General features: G+C 43.6%; 1 protein-coding gene across 4 annotated transcripts in view; it reads left to right on the top strand.

Annotated features, from left to right (window-relative positions):
- Positions 1-16782, top strand: part of tsc22d1 (TSC22 domain family, member 1) — a 61938-nt gene extending 45156 nt beyond the window's left edge. The window contains exons 1-3 of one of the 4 annotated variants that reach the window (XM_046363450.1): positions 2168-2439; positions 13513-13564; positions 15142-16782. In XM_046363450.1, the coding sequence (XP_046219406.1) occupies positions 2354-2439; positions 13513-13564; positions 15142-15402 (399 nt within the window). In that variant the 5' untranslated portion in view covers positions 2168-2353 and the 3' untranslated portion in view covers positions 15403-16782. Of the gene's footprint in view, positions 1-2167; positions 2440-11588; positions 11689-12524; positions 12914-13512; positions 13565-15141 lie in introns of those variants that run through there. The other 3 variants (XM_046363451.1, XM_046363449.1, XM_046363448.1) reach the window with 3 other exon arrangements.
- The last annotated feature ends 3949 nt before the right edge of the window (positions 16783-20731 follow it).

Below are 20731 nucleotides of genomic sequence, written 5' to 3'. Positions count from 1 at the left end.
CTGACTGTTTCTTTCCCCATCTCTCTGTTTGTCTCTGTCCCCCTCTCTCTTTTTGCTTTCTGTCCCCCTCTCTCTTTCTGCTTTCTGTCCCCCTCTCGTTTTTTTCTTGTCCCCCCCCATTTCCTGCTCCCCTCAAATTGGTGCATTCACCTTATGACATTCTGTCTTCCCTCTTTCTGTTGCCCCTCCTCTCTTCATGGTTCATGTAAGAATTGCCAGCTTTTCCGCCCCAGATCTTCCTCTTTGAGCACTGTGTGTTCAACAGGTCTTTGAGCAGTGCATCATGTGTTTGTGTTTTGGAGTGTTAGTCCTGCTAATACCAGGTTTCACGCCACATTAGTCATACCTGCTGCTCTTGTTTTTCTTACAAACACCTTTCTTAGTAGACCTGTACTGATCTTAATGTTTGAGCATACTTGTTGAATGGTGGGCTGTAAAGCTCTATCTGAACCTATCAAGATGTATTGGATCCAGTTGACCACATGATGTTTAGTGATGGGGGGGGAAACTATCACAGTATTATTTTGGACAATATTATATCGATACTTGACTCCATACTTGTTTTTTTCACTAGGTAGAATTATTGAATGCTAGTAGGGTGTACCTACGTCAACTCCGGTATTTATCATCATATAGCTTGTAATCCTTCTTTTTTTTAGTAGTGGGCCAACATGTTTTCAGCACTTTTTTTTATTTCCATGAATGATCAACTCATTTTATCATACTTTCTCATTTCTCTGCAGCAGACATATAGTGAGCAATATATTTGGAACATCAAATCACAATAAAATTGCTGTATCGAATCACAATACATATAGAATCTTGAGAATTGCAATACATATCGTATCGGCACCTAAGTATGGTGATAATACCGTATCGTGAGGTCCCTGGCAATTCCTCTCTCTCGCTCTCTGAGACAGAGCAACGTGCTGAGGCGGTGTATCTGGTCCATTCTCCCCTGGTGAGAGCCGGAGAGAGCAGGACTCAGCTCTGTTGTTTGACCTGCTGCTGTCAGCCCAAATGTTCAAATGGCACCTCTCTCACCCTCTCCCTTTCTACCTCTCTCACGCCACAACCTAATGCCAAAATGGCTACTCATCATTTTCCCACAGTGAATTACTCTATCCATAGTTGTCCTATCCAGGCTTGAAACTTCCGGTATAGTCACATTTTTTGGCTATGGAAATGAGAGCCGAGATGTCCCATTGGTGATATGACAGTATAAACTGGAGAATATTCTTAAAATAGACCTACATGGAATCACCATCAGACAGTGAATGTTAAGACTTGCTATTTATAAACTGGGAGTTGTGTAATAAATAGGCTATTATATATGGTAGGGATTAGACTGAAATGACAGGGGCAGCATCTTTAACCCACTGTTTCCCAAAGAAATACAATATGACTGGATCAATCCCCTCAGGGTTAATTTGGCCAGGCATAATTAGGAGAACAATTACAATAAAAATACAGTATGATGTTCTACAACATACTATTTTCCACCAAATCACCATCTTTGGGCCTCACTAGTCCTCCATAATCGTTCACTTGAATTTACCAAACAATCGGAGCACTTGTAGCCCTAAAAGGTGTCGTAATCAATAAAAGTTATTGGATAGCGCATGAAGTATGTGGTCAGTTGTGTATGATTTAATGTCTCATCATGGGTCAGGTCAGTATTCTTTAGGCTAAACTGCAACAGTTGGACATGTGACCAACAAAGCCCCCCTCTGACTCAGCCCACAGTGTATTTGAACAGGGAAGCCCCCCCTGCTTTGTCCTTGCCTGTGGTGTTCCCCTGACCCAGGCTGCTGGCTGATAGTCTGCAGTCGTGTGTGTTGTACTCGTTTTGAGCGTGCAGGTGTTAAGCCCACTCTTAGCCCGCCCTACTGATGAGAAGTGACAGGAAAAGACCTGGCTCAAGTACAGAGGCCAGACTCCCTGCCTTAAATGGGGGTCAGGGGTCCGTCCTAAACACAGAGGGCTCCACTCTGAAGGGAGAGGGCTCACCAGGGAGAGGAGTAGAAGCGGTGCTCATCAGGGCAGAAGCTAATCTGTGTTGATGCTTTTATGTAACTAGGTCACATGACCTCGCAGTGCTGTGATGTCACGTCTGCCCTACACTTGTTTTTGCTCAATCAGTCGCTAGTTCTCCTGTCTTGGAGATGCATGCAGAGGATTGACACACACACACACACACACCAACCGACACACGCAGCCCTGGCTTGTCCCCTCATCTCTACCACTGCTCTCCACACTCCGGTGGGACTCAGAGAAGATAAAAAGAAAGGGAGCGAGGGACTAGAAAAGAGGAATATCTGATTCTATTGGAGGAGAGTGAACAGACAGCCCGATGAGAGAGCGGGTGGTCCGGGTGCAAGGCCAGGACGAGATGGCCATGAAGCTGCTGTTCTGGGAACTGGAGCAGCACCTCAAGAGGTAAACTAAGACTTAAACTGGAGATGGACAATACGGACCTAGTCCCCCCTTCCTGGATCTAGTCTACTGTTGACTATACCGACCTAGTCCCCCCTTACTGGATCTAGTCTACTGTTGACAATACTGACCTAGTCCCCCCTTCCTGGATCTAGTCTACTGTTGACAATACTGACCTAGTCCCCCCCTTCCTGGATCTAGTCTACTGTTGACAATACTGACCTAGTCCCCCTTACTGGATCTAGTCTACTGTTGACAATACTGACCTAGTCCCCCTTCCTGGATCTAGTCTACTGTTGACAATACTGACCTAGTCCCCCTTACTGGATCTAGTCTACTGTTGACAATACTGACCAAGTCCCCCTTACTGGATCTAGTCTACTGTTGACAATACTGACCAAGTCCCCCTTACTGGATCTAGTCTACTGTTGACAATACTGACCTAGTCCCCCTTACTGGATCTAGTCTACTGTTGACAATACTGACCTAGTCCTCCCTTACTGGATCTAGTCTACTGTTGACAATACTGACCTGGTCCCCCTTACTGGATCTAGTCTACTGTTGACAATACTGACCTAGTCCCCCTTACTGAATCTAGTCTACTGTTGACAATACTGACCTAGTCCCCCTTACTGGATCTAGTCTACTGTTGACAATACTGACCTAGTCCCCCTTACTGGATCTAGTCTACTGTTGACAATACTGACCTAGTCCTCCCTTACTGGATCTAGTCTACTGTTGACAATACTGACCTGGTCCCCCCTTACTGGATCTAGTCTACTGTTGACAATACTGACCTAGTCCCCCCTTACTGAATCTAGTCTACGGTTGACAATACTGACCTAGTCCTCCCTTACTGGATCTAGTCTACTGTTGACAATACGTACCTAGTCCCCCCTTACTGGATCTAGTCTACTGTTGACAATACTGACCTAGTCCTCCCTTACTGGATCTAGTCTACTGTTGACAATACTGACCTAGTCCCCCCTTCCTGGATTTAGTCTACTGTTGACAATACTGACCTGGTCCCCCCTTACTGGATCTAGTCTACTGTTGACAATACTGACCTAGTCCCCCCTTCCTGGATCTAGTCTACTGTTGACAATACTGACCTAGTCCTCCCTTACTGGATCTAGTCTACTGTTGACAATACTGACCTGGTCCCCCCTTACTGGATCTAGTCTACTGTTGACAATACTGACCTAGTCCCCCCTTACTGAATCTAGTCTACTGTTGACAATACTGACCTAGTCCCCCTTACTGGATCTAGTCTACTGTTGACAATACTGACCTAGTCCCCCTTACTGGATCTAGTCTACTGTTGACAATACTGACCTAGTCCCCCTTCCTGGATCTAGTCTACTGTTGACAATACTGACCTAGTCCCCCTTCCTGGATTTAGTCTACTGTTGACAATAATGACCTAGTCCCCCCTTACTGGATCTAGTCTAATGTTGACAATACTGACCTAGTCCCCCTTCCTGGATCTAGTCTACTGTTGACAATACTGACCTAGTCCCCCCTTACTGGATCTAGTCTACTGTTGACAATACTGACCTAGTCCCCCCTTCCTGGATCTAGTCTACTGTTGACAATACTGACCTAGTCCCCCCTTCCTGGATCTAGTCTACTGTTGACAATACTGACCTAGTCCCCCCTTCCTGGATCTAGTCTACTGTTGACAATACTGACCTAGTCCCCCTTCCTGGATCTAGTCTACTGTTGACAATACTGACCTAGTCCCCCTAGTCTACTGGATCTAGTCTACTGTTGACAATACTGACCTGGTCCCCCCTTACTGGATCTAGTCTACTGTTGACAATACTGACCTAGTCCTCCCTTACTGGATCTAGTCTACTGTTGACAATACTGACCTAGTCCTCCCTTCCTGGATCTAGTCTACTGTTGACAATACTGACCTAGTCCCCCCTTCCTGGATCTAGTCTACTGTTGACAATACTGACCTAGTCCTCCCTTACTGGATCTAGTCTACTGTTGACAATACTGACCTAGTCCCCCCTTACTGGATCTAGTCTACTGTTGACAATACTGACCTAGTCCTCCCTTACTGGATCTAGTCTACTGTTGACAATACTGACCTGGTCCCCCCTTCCTGGATCTAGTCTACTGTTGACAATACTGACCTAGTCCTCCCTTACTGGATCTAGTCTACTGTTGACAATACTGACCTAGTCCCCCCTTACTGGATCTAGTCTACTGTTGACAATACTGACCTGGTCCCCCCTTACTGGATCTAGTCTACTGTTGACAATACTGACCTAGTCCCCCCTTACTGGATCTAGTCTACTGTTGACTATACTGACCTAGTCCTCCCCTAGCATGTCTGCTAACAGGGTTAGTGTCTTAATACTGTAGTTGAAGAGGTATAGACTGTATGTCTGCTCTTACTGTACAGGAGTCTGGAAACAAGCAAAGGAAGGGATGCACTAAGCTGAATTGTCTGTCTTTTGTCTTGGTCAGACTAATGATTTGTTAAGTGTTAAGTGTAGGGATGGGCATGTGAAATTATTTCAGAATATGAATAATTAACATATTTTTTCAGGTATCCGAATAGTCTAAATATGTTTGTTTTTTAATAACGTCATTTTAAAATGGCAATGGAGACTTGATCACGTGACTTGAGAGAGCTGCTGCGCTGGTTTTAGCAGAAGGGTGGGGGAAGGGCAAGAGGTGCGGGGGCCGGTATGTGTGGCATGGAGGAAGACAGCGAAAGTAGCCAAACCGACTCGTGCTAGTTAGATTACCTATTGCATCAACAAGTTTGTCTATCATACCATCTGGTAGTGCCTCTCTTGACTGCACCAAGTCATTGCAAAGAAGCTAGCTAGCTACAGTAGCAAGCTTAGCTGCGGAAAGTAGTTTGGGGGTGTTGGTGCAGGGTTTTTTTCGTGGTGGACACAATCATGGTGGGACATTTATTGGGGGGGGTGTTCTGGAGCAACTTTTTGCCCGCGCTGCAGACTGCTATATATTTCTCACTATCATTTGTATTTCATAGGCCTTTGACTATTGGATGTTCTTATAGGCACTATAGTATTGCCAGCTTAATCTCAGGAGTTGATAGGCTTGAAGTCATAAACAGTGCTGTGCTTCAAGCATTGCGGAAAGCTGATGAGACAATATAGACAAGCTGATGACCTGCCTGGTGTGTTCCTTGTTCTTCATGATGCTCTCATTGCTTTTAACGGACCTCTGAGACTATCACAGTGCAGGTGCATTTATACGGAGACTTGATTACACACAGGTGGATTGTATTTATCATCATTAGTCATTTAGGTCAACATTGGATCATTCAGAGATCCTTACTGAACTTCTGGAGAGAGTTTGCTGCACTGAAAGTAAAGGGGCTGAATCATTTTGCACGCCCAATTTTTCAGTTTTTGATTTGTTAAAGTTTGAAATATCCAATAAATGATTGTGTCCCACTTGTTGTTGATTCTTCACAAAAAAATACAGTTTTATCTTTGTTTGAAGCCTGAAATGTGGCAAAAGGTCGCAAAGTTCAAGGGGGCCCGAATACTTTCGCAAGGCACTGTATTTATTGTCAATCAGTGTTGCTTCCTAAGTGGACAGTTTGATTTCACAGAAGTGTGATTGACTTGGAGTTACATTGGGTTGTTTAAGTGTTCCCTTTATTTTTTTGGTGTGTGTGTGTGTGTGTGTGTGTGTGTGTGTGTGTGTGTGTGTGTGTGTGTGTGTGTGTGTGTGTGTGTGTGTGTGTGTGTGTGTGTGTGTGTGTGTGTGTGAGTGTGAGATACTGCTCGACTAAAACAATCTAGGTCGACCAATCGCCTAACGAGCAAACAATCTACCAGTCGACTAATTGGGGTCAGCCCTGAGGGGTTTCCAAACTTTTTCACTCGGAGGCACCCCTTTCCAGATTTGGGGAACATCCTGCACATTTGGGGCACAGGCACTGTTAAATGACAAACTGTTCACACACATTTTGCAGGTTTAAAGCTTATTTCCTGCAACAACAAAAAATGAGTTTAAAAGCTACTTTACTTGCAATTCTATACATTTTGACATCTAATGTGTATTCATGTGATATTTGAGTGACAAAAAATTACAACAATATGTAAAAACCTAAATAAAAAAAACATTAGGAGACATGTTATAGTTGATCTGGACATTTCTGGTCGCAGTGTCACTGTTGTGTGTTTAGGTAGACTGAGGTTAGGTCGTGCGCTTCCCAGATGTATATTTGGGTCTGTATTTGGGTTAAAGACACCTCCAGGCAAAGAGGACAGGAAGTGTAGAAAACATTAGGAACACCTGCTCTTTCCATGACAAAGCTTTCACCTGGTCAACCTATGATCACTTATTGTTGTCACCTGTTAAATCCACTTCAATCAGTGTAATTGAAGGAGAGGAGACGGGTTAAAGAAGGATTAGACAATTGAAACGTATTGTGTATGTGTGCCATTCAGAGGGTGATTGGGTAAGACAAGTGATTTAAGTGCCTTTGAACAAGGTGTGGTAGTATGTGCCAGGCGCACTGGCTTGAGTGTGTCAAGAACTGCAACGCTGCTGCTTTTTTCAATTTCAACAGTTTCCTGTGTGTGTCAGAATGCTGTTTTCAACACTCTCTACCGCACCTGCCATTTCTGAATGCTCGGCTGTGAAAAGCCAAGTGACATTTACTCCTGATGTTTGACCTGTTGCACCCTCTACAACAACTGATTATTATTTGCTCTTGCTGGTCATCTATTAGAAAAATCTGTCCTTAATGGCCATGTACTGTTATAAATCTCCACCCCGCACAGTCAGAGCCTGGCTCCTCTCTAGGTTTCTTCCTAGGTTCCTGCCTTTCCAGGGAGTTTTCCTAGCCACTGTGCTTCTACATCTTGCATATAATCTGACTGAGCATACAAGTATCTAAGTATCTGACTGAGCAGTGGTAGGCAGAAGCAGGCGCGTAAACATTCATTCATACAGCACTTTTGTGCGTTTTGCCAGCAGCTCCTCGTTGTGCGCTGTTTATGACTTCAAGCCTATCAACTCCCGAGATGAGGCTGTTGTAACCGAAGTAAAATGGCTAGCCAGTTAGCGCGCGCTAATAGCGTTTCAAACATCACTCGTTCTGAGCCTTCTAGTAGGTGTACCCCTTGCTCTGCATGGGTAACGCTGCTTCGATGGTGGCTGTTGTCGTTGTGTTGCTGGTTCGAGCCCATAGAGGTGCGAGGAGAGGGACGGAAGCTATACTGTTACACTGGCAATACTAAAGTGCCTATAAGAACATGACTATTGTCAAAGGTTAATGAAATACAAATGGTATAGAGGAAAATAGTCCTATAATTCCTATAATATCTACAACCTAAAACTTCTTACCTGGGAGTATTGAAGACTCATGTTAAAAGGAACCAACAGCTTTCCTATGTTCTCATGTTCTGAGCAAGGAACTGAAACATTAGCTTTCCTACATAGCACATATTGCACTTTTACTTTCTTCTCCAACACTTTTTGTTTTTGTATTATTTAAACCAAATTGAACATGTTTCATTATTTACTCGAGGCTAAATTGATTTTATTGATGTATTATATTAAGTTAAAATAAGTGTTCAGTATTATTGTAATTGTCATTATTACAAATACATCTTTAAAAATCGGCCGATTAATCTGTATCGGCTTTTTTTTTTGGTCCTCCAATAATCGGTATCGGCGTTGAATAATCATTATCGGTCGACCTCTAATTCACTGTTACTGTTGGATGGACTCAGTACTGAGCACTGGGCTATGTTTGAACCTCAGACTAACACCAAGCCAACTTCTGCAGAACTAGATAACTTTCTGTGAATTGTGTGTAAAGACGGACACCTTTCCTATGACTGATAGATCTGTGAATAACCGGATGAAAGGGTGACCTTAATGTCTATGTAGTAGCCTATTTTGTGTTTATCGTAAATGCGCTCCCAAGTGGCGCAGCGGTCTATGGCACTGCATCTCAGTGCTAGAGCCGTCACTACAGACCCTGGTTCGATTCCTGGCTGTATCACAACCCGCCGTGATTGGGAGTCCCATAGGGAGGCGCACAATTGGCCCAGCGTCTGGGTTAGGGTTTTTGCCGGGGTCGGCCGTCATTGTAAATAAGAATTTGTTCTTATTTGTGTGTAAGGCTCTAGTGTGTGTCTCTAACTCTGTGTCTCTGTTTGGTATTAATCCCTGCACCCTGCTGGCAGGATTAAGACATTCTTCAACAGTGGCCACCCTCTCCCTCCCTTTATCCCACCTGTCCTCTCAGGTATCCCAGCCATCCTCTCTCCCTCCTTTCCTCCCAGGTAGTATGTGTAAAAGAGGGAACTTGCATAAATCACCCCAGCTCAGCACACAGCCTGTACACAGCGGGGTTCAGATTTCTGTCTTATGTGACTGTGTGGAATGTAAGATGTGGGACGGGTTGAGTTGTGTGAAGTGTTTTTTTGTTGTTGTCTGTTTTTGAGTTGTGTTTAGGGTGTGTTTGAGATCTGTGTGTATATGATGTCTAGGATATGTGGATGAGTGTTCCACACTGTTCCATTCTTCCCCCAGAAGTACTGAGACGGCAACACTCAATCCCCTGTATGTGTGAAGGTTTTGTCTGCTGCACATAGTAGGCCAACTAGGATGCTCATCCACATCCTTGTCGTGTTATGGTTTGGTTTGCATTAAAATTAATATAGAAACTAGGATCTCTATGGTTAATGTTCTGGATTTCAACAAGAATGAAACCCTCACTAGGCCCTGTCTTATGAAATAAACGATGCTCTCGTAGCTTTAGGCCTACTTTAGGGACTTGTTGTTCAGAAGTCCTCAAAGGCAGAATGTGCAATCCTCTCCCCTGGAACGTCATGTCCATATTCACACATTCTAGCTCCCTGAGGCAAGCCTGCGCTTGTGTGTGTATGTGGAGTTTACGAAAAAAAATTCTCAGCCAAAACTTTTACGCAAATGAACAGAAGCTGTTTTTTTTGTTGTCTAACTCTAGGCCATTTTACTGACAGTTACTGTAGATGGATCACCATAAGACAACCTTTAGGCCTTTACGGTGTCTTCCGTGACAAGCAAGGCATGTGTCCATGTGCATTCTGTACATCCAAGTACTGAAGTTGTCTAACAAGAGAAAGTATATATTTCTTTGATTTCAAGCTATAGTTTGGTGTAGTTCAGACTAGAGGTCGACCCATTAATCTGAATGGCCGATTTAATTAGGAATGATTTTCAAGTTTTCATAACAATCGGAAAACGGTAGTTTTGGACGCTAATTTAAAATAAGAATAATAATATTAATGTAACACCTTTATTTAACTTGGCAAGTCGGTTAACACATTCTTATTTTCAATGATGGCCTAGGAACGGTGGGTTAACTGCCTTGTTCAGGAGCAGAACGACAGCAACCTTACAGTTAACTAGTCCAACGCTCTAACCACCTGCCTCGGATTGCACTCCACGAGGAGCCTGCCTGTTACGCGAATGCAGTAAGCTAAATTTGCCAGAATTTTACGTAATTATGACCTAACATTGAAGGTTGTGCAATGTAACAGGAATATTTAGGCTTATGGATGCCACCCGTTAGATGAAATATGGAACGGTTCCGTATTTCACTGGAATAAGAAACTTGTTTTCGAGATGGATAGTTTCCGGATTCGACCATATTAATGACCTAAGGCTCGTATTTCTGTGTGTTATAATTAAGTCTATGATTTGATAGAGCGGTCTGACTGGGTGGTGGTAGGCAGACGCAAGCTCGTAAGCATGAATTCAAACAGTACTTTTGTGCGTTTTGCCAACAGCTCTTTACTGTGCTTCAAGCATTGCGCTGTTTATGACTTCAAGCCCATCAACTCCCGAGATGAGGCTGGTGTAACCGATGTGAAATGACTAGCTAGTTAGCGGGGTGCGCGCTAATAGCGTTTCAAACATCACTCGCTCTGAGACTTGGAGTAATTGTTCCCCTCGCTCTGCATGGGTAACGCTGCTTCGAGGGTGGCTGTTGTCGATGTGTTCCTGGTTTGAGCCCAGGTAGGGGCGAGGAGTGGGACGGAAGCTATACTGTTACACTGGCAATACTAGAGTGCCTATAAGAACATCCAATAGTCAAAGCGATACGAAATACAAATAGTATAGAGAGAAATAGTCCTATAATTACTATAATAACTACAACCTAAAACTTCTTACCTGGGAATATTGAAGACTCATGTTAAAAGGAACCACCAGCTTTCATATATTCTCATGTTCTGAGCAAAGAACTTATACGTTAGCTTTCTTACATGGTACATATTGCACTTTTACTTCTCCAACACTTTATTTTTGCATTATTTAAACCAAATTGAACATGTTTTATTATTTATTTGAGGCTAAATTGATTTTATTGATGTATTATATTAAGTTAAAATAAGTATTCATTCAGTATTGTTGTAATTGTTATTATTACAAATCAATTGTAAAAATCGGCTGATTAATCGGTATCGGCTTTTTTGGGGCCTCCAATAATCGGTATTACTGTTGATAAATCATTATCGGTCGACCTCTAGTTCAGACGCCAATGTTTCAGCAGCACTGAACAGATATCAGCCTGTGATGAGCTTGTCTCTGGTGCAAAATGGCTGCCATGGCATCACCCAGTTGCTTGCTGCACACAGATAATGGATATGTTGTGTTTCTTTGCCCCATACAATCGAAAGTTCTTGGAGCATCTGGAAAAGCGCTATTTAAAATGAACCCCCTTAATTAAGTTGATGGATATCTCCTACCTCAGAATCAAAACATCTAAAGGTTCTTACAGCTCTTATTTCAGAGGTGTAGCTTTGGGTCAGGGAGAAGCCACCCCACCAGGCACTGTAAATATGAGGAAGTGATCAGTTGAATCCGTGCTTTGATGGTGTGTTTGTGCTGTCTTTGATAGAATGGGTGGTAATTTTATCTTGTTTTGCCATGGTGGCATGAGTAGAAAAAGCCCAATATCTCCTGTAATGGTTGTCGTAAGGTGTGTTGGGCACAGGGCTGGTACATGTCTGACTTAGTGTAGACAAGTCAAGGACTCTGGATGGATAGTCTACAGCAGTGTTTCCCAAACCTCTCCTCAGCTGATTTAACTAATGAGAGGCTTGATAATTAGGTGACCATTTGAATCAGCTGTGCTAGTTCTGGAATACATCAAATACCAGCTGAGGGTATTCGAGGAGGTTTGGTTAACAGGTCTACAGTCTCTGAGATTTTTCTAACATTATTTTCATGAGGACATTAACAAAACAAGTACATGTTATTATCCATCTTGCCTGTCAATTCACTTACCCACTCCTTAGTTTTTTGCTTACAGTCAATAGGTATTTTGTGTGGCTAAAGCTATTTTTGGGGGGGGAGTGACACACAACAGTTCTAATTTCTGGAGCACTAATAAAATTAGCAAATGCGTCTATCTAAAATAGAGACATGGTGCAAGGAGCATTTCAAGTGGATTTGGTTAGTATCTGACTATGGTTTGAGGTGCCTGTGTCCCTGGCACATACGAAACGTGCTGGAAGAGTTCTGAATGCATTTGTTCACTTGTTGTAATTGGATATTCTTAAATGGTTTGAGTAAATCCTGTGTGGACAAGAGTGTTGTTATCCTGGTGTGGGGCTGTGCTCATAGTAACCGCCAGGGGGCGGTATGTTGACGTGCAGAACTTGTATACAATTCAGATATGTTCAGTTGTTTTTGGATCCACAACGATCTTGAAAGGTTATTTTTCTGTGTGAATGATTGATTCGTTTTTGTTCATAATATACACTTTCATCGCGTTTAATCATTTTGGTAGTTGTAAATGTACCAAATACATTTTTCATTTGTCCATTTCTCGTGTGTAATTCCTGGTATTCGGACATTTCTTGGTAGCCTGATTCTCGACAAGTAAACGTAAATGTCCCTTTGTGTCTTTGAAGTACTGTCGTGTTCCTCACCAACTCATCCGGTTTTTCCCAGTTTCGGCAGAGGGTGCATCCTCTAAATAATTTATGAAAATGAAATCAGCTGAGCCGCAGGTAGGGGCGTTTTCTACATAGATTATGCAAATATTAGTATCCCTCCACCAATCGGGTGCATCGGAGCGCTGTTTTTCTTAGATGCATTATGCAAATGTCCCCGGGCTGCAGATTTTCAGCCGAGCGGAGATGAGCTGACCTTGGAGATTCTTTGTGCTGCAGCGGTAGATAGATGTTCAGGCTTCCCGGGATACGAGGCTTTTCTGAAGGGACATAAAGTGCCTGCTAACGCCTCTCCGAACCACGGAACTAGAGAATGTGATTTGTGATACACGATAATCGTCTAGAGGAGTTTTTCGTTGCTTAAAGCTTGGTTTATATCTGTGATATAGCATGAATAGTCCGTACTATACAACAGTGGCGATGGATCTCGGTGTTTGCCAGTTAAGGAATTTTTCTATCTCGTTTTTATCTTCGTTACTGAGCACGGATAGTTCACCTGTCAGGCTCGACAATAGGTAAATATATTTTACGATGACATTGTGCTGCAAGGAGGATGCCTATTGCTGGTAGCTAATATTATTTCTGTATTCCGAAAGAAGCGCTGCTTTATACACTGATCATACAACACTTAGTCTATGTATTATAGAGAACTTGATTATTAAAATACAAGTATAGCCAAATGCCTTTGTTTGACGTTAATGCTGAGGCTGCCATTTTGATTGGGCTCAGTGAGAGAAAATGCACTTGTCGTGATGGGGCATTACTAGGATGGCTTTGCTTATTGCTGGCCCAGGAAATGCTGTAGCTAACCCCCTTAGTTGATTTACATTGAAGACAGTAAAATAACATTAGTTGATTTACATTGATGACAGTAATAGAACATGTACGGCTTCTTTGTGGCATTTGAGAGGAATAGTCTGCGGTCTATTCAATACACCCTGAACACTTGGCTCTAGAATGGTCTTCAGTCGAAGTGATGTCACCTGTATAAGGATATGTATACTGTATTTCATTGTATTGAAATGACTGGTGTTAGATCTGCAACATCGACAGTAGTTTCATTCATTCTTACCGATGCAGTGTATTGAGACTTGTTTTCTTTTCATTCTTTCAGTTCGTCAGGAGCCAGTGTGGTGGCCATAGACAACAAAATTGAACAGGCTATGGTAAGTTTATGCAAGCTAAAACTCGCTTTATCTGCAAACTATACTACACCCATCACATGCGAATATAACTTATTTCGAAGAATGCATTCGGAGAAAGGTCAGTTAAAAGAAAAGGTTGCTTCAGTTAGCGCAATGAATGGATTACATAACCACGTAACCAGCGAGAACTGGGAAGTCATGCAACATATAGGGGCTTTTGCTGATTCTTTCTGAACGCTACTGGATTTGGGAAAAAAAAAACAGAGAATCACCTTCGATTTGCACGTTACTTTGTTACCCATTTAATTTGGCGCTGTTACATAGATCGAGAATAGCTTGATGCTCTGGCAACAATGTTGCAGCATATGGTGTTATTATGCGCCTTGACGTCAATGTCATATTTAGTTTGCCAAAGTGTATTTATGGGGCCCTAGACGTTAGCCAGGTTTGTCATCACGCAAAGTCGTATCCAGATGACCATGGTAGCACATTTATGTAATGTGTACTATCCACTTCTGTAAAACACTGTATATCGATTTCTACCTGAAGCTACCATTTATTTCAATAGACACGTTGACACAGGGTGAACGAGATGAGCGTGCGTGCAGGATTTTATTTTCATTTCCTCAGCATTCTAGTGTTTTATTGTCTCTGGATCCCTTCCCGCTAAGGACGCTCAGGGCGCTCTCTCACTGCGCCATACTGTGCTTGCCTTTGTTGCTAGGCAAACAGAAAATATTTGACGCCTGGATATAAGATATAAATATCTCCGGCTCTGATTGGCTACAACGTGTATGTGGGCCGGCCATTTTGTCTGTTTGGTGACGTTGAGTCCTGACCAGGCTTTAGAGGAAGGGGAGATTTAGACCCTGGGAATATTTGTCCCAGAATCTACAGAATCTTTGTCTTGATTTAATCCATATGCTCAAACAGGTTATGTGTTTAAGATCAGACCCACTTCTTATATTAAAACACAGAAGCTAGCTACAATAATTAACATGTATTACATAGTACTAGTAATTCCCACAGAAAGAGCCATAGTAATGCTATGATTGCATCAAGACTATAATGAGTTTATTTTATTTTTACAGGGACAGTGCACATTAATCAACGTTTCAGTAAAAGTGCAGTTTTTAGCCAGCCGGCTAATTTTCAACCGCAGTCCCTGCGGTATATTTATGGTCATTTAAAAAAACAGAACAAACTTACAATTGTTTTGTATGTAATTTCAAATCAAACTTGATTTGTCACATGCGTGCTGAATACAACATGTGTAGACCTTACTGGGAAATGCTTCCTTACAAGCCCTTAACCAACAGTGTAGTTCAAGAAAAAGGTTAAACAGATATTTACCAAATTAAGTAAGTAAAATTTAAAATAAAAATTAACACAATGAAATAACTATAGAGACTTTATACAGGGGATACCAATACCGAGTCAATGTGTGGGGGGTACAGGTTAGTTGAGGTCTTTTGTAGGTAGGGGTGAAATGACTATGCAAAACACTGTCTTTGTCGTCTTTCATATGATATTTTTGTCATGTTTAAAAAACTAGACACTAAAGTCTGTTCTGTTGGTTCATCTCTCTGTCCCTTTAGGACCTGGTGAAGAGCCACCTGATGTACGCAGTGAGGGAGGAGGTGGAGGTTCTGAAGGAGCAGATCAAGGAGCTGATTGAGAGGAACTCTCAGCTTGAGCAGGAGAATAGCCTTCTGAAAACCCTGGCCAGCCCAGAACAGATGGCTCAGTTCCAGGCCCAGACCCAGACAGGCTCCCCTCCCACCTCCACACAGCCTCCAGCCCAGGCACCAACCCTACCCCCGACTCAACCATCACACAACTCTGGACCCTCTGCGTAGCATCACCTGATACCCCCGGAGAGGGGTAGATGAGGAAGTCTATCAACCAACCAGGGCCTGACTGACTTGACAGTCCTCAGACAGACTCCTGTTCTAACGCTGCAGAACAACCAGGCCTTCATTGCACGGGGCTACGCTGTTAAGACAAGAATTTGCACATATTTAACTTTGAGAGCGGCGACAGGTGTTGTCATCGTTTCAAGACTATTAAAGACACTATCAAAGACAATCTGCCTAGGAGAGGAGGGAAAGGGGATGTTATAGGAGAATGAACATTGCCAAAAAATTCATGGACTTGGGAGAGAGAGAACAAGATTGTCTGACTAAGAAAAACAAAACCGACAAGAAAGTAGACATGACTTAGTTACTGTGCCCGTGTCAATGAATTTCAAGTGATGTCGACTTCAGTGGTAACGATGATGGAGGGAGATGGTAACGGCCATGCTTTGCCGAATCCTGATAATGTAAATAAATACAGCGGTTCTCTTCTGCTTGCGTGCTACAGAGAGACAGACCGAGAATGGAGCACCCCTCATGGTGACAACGTGAAAAATCAGAGGATTATCATGGTGTGATAGTCCCCATCTGGCATTTGGGGAGTGAGGGGGAGGAGACCTGAAGGGAGAACACGACAACATTTCCATGGACGTCATCATTTAAACTGTGGGATTGAATGGAGTATAGTAGCCTATACTTGCTTATTAAAAGAGGTGATGATTATGACATTCTTATTTGAATTTGAACCCCTCAGCCTTGCGCCCTGTTAAACCTCATTGCGGCTTCTCTTATGTAAAGGAGCACAGGGGCTGAGATGATTGGCTAAGCTGCATTTTCAAAAAGGAGTTGATGGGCTTTCTACATTGTGTATATTTCTGTATATTTAGTGTAAGTACTGTGTAATATAGTGACATAAGGAGAGAAGACAGATGCTATTTAGGTCAAGTACAAATGGTGAGTGATCTAGGCCTAGTAATGGGCTGGTCTGAAGATATGTGCTGTCTTTTTAATGCTGTAATTCAGGACAATAGAGCTGTGGAGGTTATTTAACTGACAAATATCCAGTATCCATATCTTCGGCTGCAACATTAACGCCTACTGTAAACCATGGTTCACTTGAAATTATTTGAAGTAAATTTATTTTGTTTTCATTTTTTGACGGTAAAGTACTTCCGGATGATCAGCTCTTAAACATAACAAACATGTTACTCTGAATATCAGAAAGATGAACTGAGATGGATTCTTTGCATTCTATGTATAAGTTGTATGCTCATGTTCCGCATGTTTCCTCAAACCAGATGAGGTATTGTAAACATACTTAACACAATTGCACTTGACAGTTTCACTTCACAACTTTCAATAAAATGTTAAAGGAATAATCAACTTGTTCATGCCTCATGTTTACTTTAGTCTTCATTTACTTCATCCTCCTCTCCACCCTCTCCGAGTTGGGCATCCTGTAGGCCATTTTGCGTCCTACCTGACAGGTCGCTCCTACCAGGTGGAACGAGAATCTGTCTCCTCACCACGCGCTCTCACCACTGGTGTCCCCCAGGGCTCTGTTCTTGGCCCTCTCCTATTCTCGCTATACACCAAGTCACTTGGCTCTGTCATAACCTCACATGGTCTCTCTTATCATTGCTATTGACACACAATTAATCTTCTCCTTTCCCCTTCTGATGACCAGGTGGCGAATCGCATCTCTGCATGTCTGGCAGACATATCAGTGTGGATGACGGATCACCACCTCAAGCTGAACTCGGCAAGACGGAGCTGCTCTTCCTCCCGGGAAGGACTGCCCGTTCCATGATCTGCCATCACGGTTGACAACTCCATTGTGTCCTCCTCCCAGAGCGCCAAGAACCTTGGCGTGATCCTGGACAACACCCTGTCGTTCTCAACTAACATCAAGGCGGTGGCCCGTTCCTGTAGGTTCATGCTCTACAACATCCGCAGAGTACGACCCTGCCTCACACAGGAAGCGGCGCAGGTCCTAATCCAGGCACTTGTCATCTCCCGTCTGGATTACTGCAACTCGCTGTTGGCTGGGCTCCCTGCCTGTGCCATTAAACCCCTTCAACTCATCCAGAACGCCGCAGCCCGTCTGGTGTTCAACCTTCCCAAGTTCTCTCACGTCACCCCGCTCCTCCGTTCTCTCCACTGGCTTCCAGTTGAAGCTCGCATCCGCTACAAGACCATGGTGCTTGCCTACGGAGCTGTGAGGGGAACGGCACCTCAGTACCTCCAGGCTCTGATCAGGCCCTACACCCAAACAAGGGCACTGCGTTCATCCACCTCTGGCCTGCTCGCCTCCCTACCACTGAGGAAGTACAGCTCCCGCTCAGCCCAGTCAAAACTGTTCGCTGCCCTGGCCCCCCAATGGTGGAACAAACTCCCTCACGACGCCAGGACAGCGGAGTCAATCACCACCTTCCGGAGACACCTGAAACCCCACCTCTTTAAGGAATACCTAGGATAGGTTAAGTAATCCCTCTCACCCCACCCCCCCCCTAAGTTTTAGATGCACTATTGTTAAGTGACTGTCCCACTGGATGTCATAAGGTGAATGCACCAATTTGTAAGTCGCTCTGGATAAGAGCGTCTGCTAAATGACTTAAATGTAATGTAAATGTAAATGTAAATAATTAACCTTATCCTGTAGGCCATTTAACATCCAACTTCTTACTTAGTGCTGACCTGCCAAGTGAACAAAAGTTGAGGTGTGGATGAACTGGTGGTCCTCCTTGGCCTAGTGGTTGTATGGATACCACATGTTTATGGAAATAACAAACCAGCACCCGGTCCCTGATTGACATTTTTTCTCTCCCCTGCAGTCCAATGGTAGTCTCCTCCACCTTTTTTCTAGTCACGTAGGCTATTAGCATGCAGCTAGTTCAGCTGGCTGTATCTCTACTTGTAGGATTGTAGGCATGTTATAGCAGCGCTGCTGGATGAGCTTTGACATATTGCCATGGCTAGGTTATGTTATGTCCTGTGTTTAAGGGGTGAGTTAGGGAAAACATGTTTATATGGGATAGGAAATGCGCACACAGAGGGATCTGTGTAGGAAAGGGACAGGCACTGTTCGCGTTCTCCATCTCCCCGAGACGGGGGCGGGGCGTCAGGGTAGCCTAGTGGTTAGTGTTGGACTAGTAACCGGAAGGTTGCAAGTTCAAACCCCCGAGCTGACACGGTACAAATCTGTCGTTCTGCCCCTGAACAGGCATTTAACCCATTGTTCCTAGGCCGTCATTGAAAATAAGAATTTGTTCTTATTAACTGACTTGCCAAGTTAAATAAATACAAATTTAAAAAAGAGAAATGCCAGGCCGAGCATTGACCTCATGGTGTTCAGCAGACATACCTTTGCTGTGGGTTACTGTTGTAACAATCAGACCTGTGTGCCTGCTGATTACTTATAGCAGAGTCTCACTGTCCTCATACTGTAGCATACTTCAACACTGCTGTCACCAGAAGTAGGCAGCAGTTTAACCTTAGTCTCAACCTTAACCATTATGGAGGGGAAATGTAAAACTAACCCTAGTTTAGTGTCTAGGGCCACATCATCCTACTGTACACTGAAAAGAGAACATATGAAACAGAGCAACAGAGCACTGCCTGTATACTGCAAGCTGTAGGTTAAGCTTTTCCTCCGCTTTTCACCAGGGTCTGCCTTAGTTAACAGCTGCATAGATTACATGGTCCACAAATCACTCCAATTGCCCATTACTTCAAGTGAACAAACAGCGATTGTGTAACTCCACAACTCACCACACTGGATAAATGTGTGAACAGCATTCCATTCAAATGATGATAAGCTGCCATCTGCCTTGAAGGATGGTTTTGGGAGACATACATTTGAGAGGCTGAGTAACAAGACATAACCCTGGTGTCATGCAGGTATGTTGGAGAAAGGACATGGCATAACCCTGGTGTCATACAGGTATGTTGGAGAAAGGACATGGCATAACCCTGGTGTCATACAGGTATGTTGGAGAAAGGACATGGCATAACCCTGGTGTCATACAGGTATGTTGGAGAAAGGACATGGCATAACCCTGGTGTCATACAGGTATGTTGGAGAAAGGACATGACATAACCCTGGTGTCATACAGGTATGTTGGGGAAAGGACATGACATAACCCTGGTGTCATACAGGTATGTTGGAGAAAGGACATGGCATAACCCTGGTGTCATACAGGTATGTTGGAGAAAGGACATGGCATAACCCTGGTGTCATACAGGTATGTTGGAGAAAGGACATGGCATAACCCTGGTGTCATACAGGTATGTTGGAGAAAGGACATGGCATAACCCTGGTGTCATACAGGTATGTTGGAGAAAGGACATGGCATAACCCTGGTGTCATACAGGTATGTTGGAGAAAGGACATGGCATAACCCTGGTGTCATACAGGTATGTTGGAGAAAGGACATGGCATAACCCTGGTGTCATACAGGTATGTTGGAGAAAGGACATGACATAACCCTGGTGTCATACAGGTATGTTGGGGAAAGGACATGACATAACCCTGGTGTCATACAGGTATGTTGGAGAAAGGACATGGCATAACCCTGGTGTCATACAGGTATGTTGGAGAAAGGACATGGCATAACCCTGGTGTCATACAGGTATGTTGGAGAAAGGACATGGCATAACCCTGGTGTCATACAGGTATGTTGGAGAAAGGACATGGCATAACCCTGGTGTCATACAGGTATGTTGGGGAAAGGACATGGCATAACCCTGGTGTCATACAGGTATGTTGGAGAAAGGACATGACATAACCCTGGTGTCATACAGGTATGTTGGGGAAAGGACATGACATAACCCTGGTGTCATACAGGTATGTTGGGGAAAGGACATGACATAACCCTGGTGTCATACAGGTATGTTGGAGAAAGGACATGGCATAACCCTGGTGTCATACAGGTATGTTGGAGAAAGGACATGGCATAACCCTGGTGTCATACAGGTATGTTGGAGAAAGGACATGACATAACCCTGGTGTCATACAGGTATGTTGGAGAAAGGACATGACATAACCCTGGTAAATAGTCGTGACGGTTTAGCACCTGGAATTTAAACATTAAGACACCTAACATTCCATGAATCCGTGGTTCTTTAGTGCTAAGTTATATAACACGCACATATGCATGTACACACACACACACACACACACACACACACACACACACACACACACACACACACACACACACACACACACACGCACCAGGAAGCACCAAATGAACCACACTATTAGCAAGCTGAATCTGCACAACATGCGCTGGGATAGAAGCAGCCAAAGTGGAACTGAAAGCAGACAAAC

Source organism: Oncorhynchus gorbuscha, linkage group LG09 (assembly GCF_021184085.1).
Source record: "Oncorhynchus gorbuscha isolate QuinsamMale2020 ecotype Even-year linkage group LG09, OgorEven_v1.0, whole genome shotgun sequence".
Taxonomy (NCBI): Eukaryota; Metazoa; Chordata; class Actinopteri; order Salmoniformes; family Salmonidae; genus Oncorhynchus; species Oncorhynchus gorbuscha.
This window is presented reverse-complemented; position numbering and strand designations above follow the sequence as displayed.